This window comes from Gobius niger (genome assembly GCF_951799975.1).
Source record: "Gobius niger genome assembly, chromosome: 3".
NCBI lineage: Eukaryota > Metazoa > Chordata > Actinopteri > Gobiiformes > Gobiidae > Gobius > Gobius niger.
In genome coordinates, this window is record NC_136854.1 from 34760121 (window position 1) to 34768060 (window position 7940).

Sequence of the window (7940 nt, forward strand, 5' to 3'; positions counted from 1 at the left end):
AATAACATTTTTACGTTTTTTGGTCGATGGGAAATTAAACTCTCCATTGACACATCGATGCATCATCCAAACTGTGATCCCAACTTTGACCTGTGCACACATTTGCTAAACTGGCTCTATAAAGGGACAGAAATAGGCCTAAATTGGTCTAAATTAGGTCCAAACTGGGTGTTAGCAGTGTCTAAATAATATAAAGACCTAACTTTAAAGCACTACTGAAGAAAGAAGCAAATGTCTTAAATTAAATGTGAAAAAAGTCTCTAAATGTAGATGAGCCTGTGTGCCACCTGTAAAAGACCATGACCAGAAGTGGCACACGTACCATAGTCTGAGAACCCCTGATATAGCACCTAAACCTATCTTCATAATTTGCTTAATGTGTCCTGTCACTCACACTACATCCTCTCCGTCCAACAGCCTCCTGTACTCGGCGATCTCCAACTCCAGCCTGGTCTTGATGTCCAGGAGCAACTGGTACTCCGTCCTCTGCCTCTCAGTGTCCGCTCTCACTTGGCCCAGCTCGTTCTGCAGGGAATCCACCATGCCCTGGAGATGGCTGAGCTGCAGGCTGTAGCGGGACTCGGTGTCAGCCAACTGGTCCTCCAGAGCACTTTTCTATTAGCGCAAAGACAAGCACACGAGAGGGGAAGAGAGTGGTTGTTAACTACAGGGTAATTGCTTTGCCAACGTGTCTTTCCACTTGAGTTTCCTGAGGTTAGCTTATTGAGTGTTGGAGGAGTTACGTTTGCTAATGTTTTCTGAATGATGCTGGCTGCTTTTACGCACAATAAACAGTGCCTATACCATTTCTATGTATGTTTACTGCAGTAAACACAACTTTACAGCATATACAGCAAGGTAAACATATCTTTATCACATATTTTATGAATTTCTATGATATATGTGTGTGGAGGCCAGTAGTCTTGCAAAGGTTTGATTCGTTCTCAATACGTGCATTGGGATACAAGACCCAAAAGAGGGTGGCATTTTTGAGCTATGGGACTTAATTGAAATCAAATTCTATAGCAATGACAAAATGCTAAACATGCATAAATACTGTATATTGAGAAACACTGGTTGAGCATTTATCTGGGACTCAGAAGGTCGCCGGTTCAAGCCAAGCCAGAGTGCATTTTGTCATTGCGTCCCAGGCTAAGAAACAAGAAAATGTTTCACTCCAATCGCAACAATTTTGCTTATTTCTACATGGACATTTTATTTTGTTGGTAGAACTGGCACAAAACTGCACACTGTTGCAACATGTGCTCAAGTGTCATTGTGCATATGCTGAAATGTACAACAGAACTTAAATTTCTTCTGTGCTGCTGTCCAATAATCTGAACCTCACCCCATTTCACCGGTCCATCACCTCAGTGCATTATGTAACTGCATGTATGTGTGTATTTGTACTTAGCGTCATATTACCAGGCTGAGCTGTGACTGTAGCTCGATCTGGAGGCTCTGCAGCGTCCTCTTCAGGTCATTGATTTCAGTGCGGGATGTTTGGAGGGACTCTGTGCTGCTCGCCACCTCCTTGTTCAGGTTGTCAAACTACAAAAAAGAGAGAAATATGTCCCTAAATTGTGGAAAATACATTGCATGCTGGGTGTTTTTTTTTTAATCCCACATCGAGCAGTCCACAAACAATCTTCTTCATCTAGCACTGCTCTAATGTGCTAGGACACGCACACATCTTACATGCATTTTCTTTATATTGACTGCTCTCTTTTTAACCATTCTACTTCAACAAAACAAATGCATTAACGATTCTGATAAGCTGCAACCAACCTTGACTTTGTACCAGTCTGCCATTTCGCGGCGGCTCTTCTCAGCCATGCCTTCGTACTGAGCCCGGATCCCGTCCAAGACCTCGTTGAGGCTGTTCTGTGGCTGGGCGTCCACCTCCACATTCACCGAGCTGGCGTTCACCTGGCTACGCAGCGCGGCCATTTCCTACAAGAGGAGGGAAAATGGAAACAAATGAAGGTAGGATACAGCAAAGACGAACAGAAAGTAGTAATGGATTATTGTGATTGCCTGATCCCGTCAGATCTCAGAAGTTAAGCAGGGTCGGGCCTGGTTAGTAGCTGGATGGGAGACCGTCGGGGAATATCAGGAATCCTATGTGAGTAACAAATATCCCCTTTCCTTGTGTGAAAACGCTTTGGGTGACTTGTGTCGTATGAATAATCCCCTTTTTACAAGTGAAACTGACAAAATTTACTTTTTTGACCCCATCTCTGGAATCACCCACATATGGTCATGTTTGAAAACAGTTAAGGGGAAAACAATTTGGAGAAAAATCTAAACTTTCTGTAAATATTCAAAAACTACTTTAACAAATGCTGAATTATGAATATAGTTTTCTACTAAATAAAGATACAAAGACATTGAGAGGAGCAAAGTGGGGCAAAAGCCCATAAATACATAAATAACGGAGAATGCTAACAAGATGCTTCAAGTTAGCATCGTGTTAATGCAAACGCTAACTAGCAATAGCTACAACTTCTATAAACATCCATATGGACCCGATTTAGAATTGACTTTATTTGTATGTGATAAATAAATGTATATTTTGCCAGAAAATGGTTAAAAAGAGTGAAAAATTGTGTTTCCAAAAAGATCCTGTTTTCCCCCTTGGCGAGGCCACGCCCCCTTCTCTCTGCATTTTGGCCCCTCCTTCAGTGCTGCTATAGCAACCTGTCAGGGGCAGTGGGTAACCAGCTAAGCACCAAAACTAAAAATGTACGTATATACATAAATCAACATTATAATTGCCACTATTTGATTTAAACAGGTTTAATTTACATCAAAGGGCACAGAAAGCTATGGTTTATGAAAAAGTAAAGTAATCCCACATACCCTACCAGTGACATCACTCCCATATCATATCAGTCAAGTCCTTGTTTAACCCATAAGTAATTACACTGTCTGGTTTACTGGGCCATTCTTTCATTCAACACTTCAGGGCTGAGCTGTGTGTCATCTGAATATACAGGTTTGAAAGGACTGCTTACTTAAGGCACAGATAAAGTCTATCTAATAACAACAAGCAAACATTTGTGTTCGCTATTTGCCTGAGGTCATTTGTTGTTTTGGCACAGCCATCCTCTCACCTCTTCGTGATTCTTCTTGAGGTAAACCAGCTCCTCCTTCAGGCCCTCCACCTGCATCTCCAGATCGGACCGAGCCACGGTGATCTCGTCCAGGATTTTGCGGAGGCCGCTGATGTCCCCCTCCACGGACTGACGGAGGGACATTTCATTCTCAAACCTGCCAAACAAAAGCGCTGAATTAAAGACTGACATATCCAGTCTGAAAGTAGCATGGATGAATGGAGAGAGTGACTAATGTATGAAATTGCAAAGCGACTAATGAGACTAATTTGGTTCATTCTTTGGCCAAACTAAGCTCAATAAACACATTTGCTTGGCCTAATGCTTTAATAGCATCAGAGAAACTACTGAGGAAATACAGGAGATTACACATTATACACAAATAATGCAAGTTGTCTCTTAAAGGGGAGTAAAATAAATGATAAATTTGAGCGTAGGTAATTCATTGCTTCCACCATGGCCTTTCAAAGACATACCAGAGAGGTTAATGTTGTTGACTCTATTAACTTAGTATCAACAAACGGAAAGGTGAAGCCGCATTGAAACCAGTTACACAAGTCCACTGTGTTGACTGTCGGCGCCCCTGCCCTGTTTCACTGTGTACATTTATCTCATCCAGTGAGGGTTTTTTACACTTTTATGTCTTGACGTAGTTTCTGTCGAACTCACTTGACTTTGAAGTCCTCCGCGGCCAGTCTGGCGTTGTCGATCTGCAGCATGAGTCTGGCGTTGTCCTGTGTAGCGCCGCTGATCTGAAGGGGGAAATAATATGTGATAGTATAATGCTCTCATTGTTATAGTAAAGATACTTTTCGCACTGTAAGGAAAACAGAAAAAAAAGTGGGAAAGAGTTGGAGCACATACTTTAAACCAATTAATTGTTAATGTGTAACAATAGTAGAGTTACAAAAGAGCCAGGAAGTTTACACATTTGTTTGCCATTTGAATAAGCAAGATAACCTAACATGAGGCTCAATGAATGGAGCACAGTGGCTTGTGAAATATCTTACAACATAAAGGTACATTAGCTTTCATTTAATGTAATTATTAGCCAGTACTGTTGCTATTTTTGATTAATAAAGATTTCAGAAATACATTTTTTTTTAATGTATGTTCATCTTATGCTTCAATGATTTGACTTTTTTACTGTCTCAAGCCCAAACCATGTCCAGTGGATTCTTCCAGTGTAATTTAAGTTTTACATTACCAAGCCTTACCACACATCTATGGGCTTTAAATGTCAGAAAAAATCATTAGTATTGCAGTAAAGGGGACAGCCAATAATGTGAACATTTTATAATAAGAACAGCCAAGGGAAGGCTATATGTCTAATGTACTATAGGCGACTTCTTTTGTGTCGGCACCTTTCTCCGCAGGTCTGCAATGATGGCCTCGTATTTGCTGTAGTCCCGCACGGTGGGGGTCTGCTTGTCGTACCACTCGCGGATTTGCTTCTCCAGTTTGGCGTTGGCATCCTCCAGTGAGCGCACCTTCTGCAGATACGTGGCCAGGCGGTCGTTGAGGTTCTGCATGGTCACCTTCTCACTTCCGCTGATGCGCAGGTTATCCATCCCTCCTGCTCCGCCGCCGCCGCCGCCGCCTTGCAGCGCGGAGGACAGGTCAAACCCCGACCCGAGTCCTCTGGTGGGGTAGGAAATCTTCACGTTGGACCCTCCGGCGCCACCGTACATGCTCGTACCCCGTCTGCTGCTGGAGAGAGACGGCATGGAGGAGAAGGACATGGAGGTATATCCGCTGCGGAGGGGTAAAGCCATGATGCCGGGTTGTTGTTTTTTTCCTGGTTTTAGCGGTGGCTGCTCACTGGTCCAAGCGGGAGATGCAGGTGGCTGCTGAGGAAAAGCCGGGGAGGGTGCGCTTTATAGGGCCGCCTGCAGAGGGAGTGGCTCGCAGGGCACAGGTGGGTGGATGCTGAGGCGGAGGCAGGTATGAGGACAGCTTCCTATGCGTGCTTCGTCTCTGCTCTTGCGGGGAACGGGAGCGGTTCAAGAAGGCAATCTGGTTTCTCCATGAAACTGTCACAACCATGGCGTGTCACGAGCCATTTTCGCTTAAAAAAAAACTGCCTAATATTTGTAGTCTGAGTCAGAAGATAACTTTTGTTGACTATAAAAGAACATTTATTCAGGTCAGTGGATAAAAACAAGGAAAATATAAATGTAATCCGTAAAATCACTAGGCCTATTTGATTGGCTTACCTCATATCCGACACATTTGCATATTACAATTATCTTAGACGGTCGGCTGAATAAAAAAGACATGTCGTCTTTAAAGAACTCATGTTATTGATCAGATCAAACAGTTTTTTGTTGTTGTTGTTTCCCATGAGGACTAGCGTTTATATATTTATTAGGAGAGGTGGCGGGTGCAGTAGCTTGCAGCACGAAGCAACTCATGTCCCTGGAGGCCATAGGCGCTACTGCAGGTGTTGTAGAATGTTGCGGTTTTTTTTACTCATTAATCATCCGTGACAGTAAATACTACGCTAACAGGAAAGACAAAGGGAGAGAGGCATGTTGAACATACAATCACACAATGGAGATAATTTTTGTTACTCAAACTTGGCTGTAAATACTGTTTAAGTGGCGCTAGCCCGCAGTTAGCGTTGCCTGTTAGCCTGTTCGCTTCTTCTTCGTGATTCTAGTGTGTATTGGGGCCTCCGACCCGGTGCAGGAAAGCTGCAAGTGTGGTTTTCTGGCCAGAGACACCAGGGGGAGATAAAAGACCCTCCAATCATCCCACTAACACTTGTATTAGGGACTACGAAAAGGATTTATTAAGGTAAACAAGTTACTTAGTACCTGGGGAAAATGCTACTTGAGTACTAGTGAGTAACTGTTTGAGTGTAAAGGTCTGATTTACGATTCAGTAGCGACATAATTTTGAGAAACACATTCTAATATTTCCAAAGATATCTAAAAAGACATTATTTCTGAAGAATAAAGTACATAAAACACAAACTACATGTATTATATGTGTCATCATGAAGCTTTTGCCACTGATAGATTTACTTACTGTGTAACTCAAGTAAGAGAACAGATACTTCACTATGTTATTACTCAAGTATATGTACAAAGTCCCAGATGGTAAAACTACTCAAAGCGCAATTATTTCAAAAAGTTACTCAAGTACATATAACTGAGTACTACTTGCCTTTGCATATTGGTTGGAAATGTATTGAAATTCGATTATTTCTTTATAAGTTATTGTAGCCCTATCTGTAGCCGGCAAGATGAGAAACAACTTGTAGTTTTCACGTGGATAAGAACATCTGATAGTTTCTTATTCTTTTTGCCATTCCAAGTAGGTTTGGGCCTTTTAGAACATCATGGGTAACTGTTCTAACTTTCGCCTTTAATTGTTTTTTACAGATTAGGTTTCTCAACAACCATTATAGTGTCAATGTTGTTCTATTTGTTTAATCCAAAACACATTTATTGTGATTTATTGTATAATGAATAATACAAACATGATCTGTAATTTCCTAAGAACAAGAGCCACTTGTTTTGAGCAGACAAAACACAGACTGTGTGACAGCGCTCTCGGGTTACTGCTTTCTTGTATTCTTGCAACGCCGCTTCTGCTGCCAATAATGACATTGAAATGATGAATGATTTTACTTGGATGTTGTAACACCCAAATATGTTGTTTGTGTGTAGAAAATAAGGTGCCTGGTGGCGGTCAATAAATTGCATTTTGATGACAGATCTGTTTATGTTGCCTTGTTCATGAGACTCATGTTAGAGAGTGTCACGAAACATCTGTTTTGTGTAGGTCAGCCGAGGCAAAACAGCATTCCATTCAGTATTGGTCAGAAATGTAAACGTTTGAGCGATACATTTTATCAATCAGCAGCAGATACATTTTATCAATCAGCAGCAGATACATTTTATCAATCAGCAGCAGATACATTTTATCAATCAGCAGCTGTCATGGGTTCATGTTACACTTTTCATCACTAGAGATTTTAATACTGCGGTGGAAGTCAGGCCATACTTTGGAAGAATTTGCATATTAACAGTAAAAATGAAACATACTCTGTAATTACTGGGCCAATTCATAAGAAATGTGGTTTGATTGTTTTGCATAACATCCCAGGTTATATACTAAGGCCCAACCGATATCAGCCAGCCGATATATATCGGGCCGATATGAGGTATTTTATGATACCGGCCGCTGATGCTGATCTCTCTGGAACCGAAAGTGATAAAAAGTCCCATTTTTGCATTGGAAAAGCTCCGTCAGAGCTTTAAAATGAGCCTTCTCACAACTAGACCTAGGCCTCATATTAGCACCTATTTTATATATTTTATGTTGTAGACTTCTGTGTCTAATTTCAAAACTATACAAGATAGGGACTTACCGTTTTGTGTTTTGAAATCTACTGATTTTTGTCTTTCAGAAAAGGTCCCTCTGAAGTACCAACTAGACATGAATATGCAGCGCCCCCTGCTGTCAGAGTTCAACCCTGACATGTTTAGAACCATCAGACACAGAATTATAGACGACACATTTTCCAATAATATCAGCGATGCATATCAGTATCAAAATCCCCAATAATTGGCATCAGCTTTAGAAAAAAAACAATCTTTACTATAGTAAAAAAAAAAATTAAATTCACCTATTGCGCATATTTTTAGTGGTAGGGGAAATCTGAGTACCCGACACAGGGAGATCATGCAAACTCCACAGAGAAAGGCCACACTCGATCCAAGATCAAACGCGGCACCTTCTTGCTATGAAGTGCCTGTTGATGTCAGTGAAAGAGCCTTTTAACAAAAACGAAAAAAGCCTGTCTGGCATATT

General features: G+C 41.4%; 1 protein-coding gene across 1 annotated transcript; it reads right to left on the minus strand.

Moving 5' to 3' along the window:
• Positions 1-390: 390 nt before the first annotated feature.
• On the minus strand, positions 391-4954 carry LOC306961097 (keratin, type I cytoskeletal 42-like; the record flags this gene model as incomplete). The annotated part of the gene is made up of 6 exons (XM_079553708.1): positions 4481-4954; positions 3786-3868; positions 3117-3273; positions 1789-1953; positions 1426-1551; positions 391-615 (listed from the first exon to the last, which is right to left on the minus strand). The coding sequence occupies exons 1-6, from the start codon at positions 4889-4891 to the stop codon at positions 391-393; spliced, it is 1167 nt and encodes a 388-aa protein (XP_079409834.1). The 5' UTR covers positions 4892-4954.
• Between the last annotated feature and the right edge of the window lie 2986 nt (positions 4955-7940).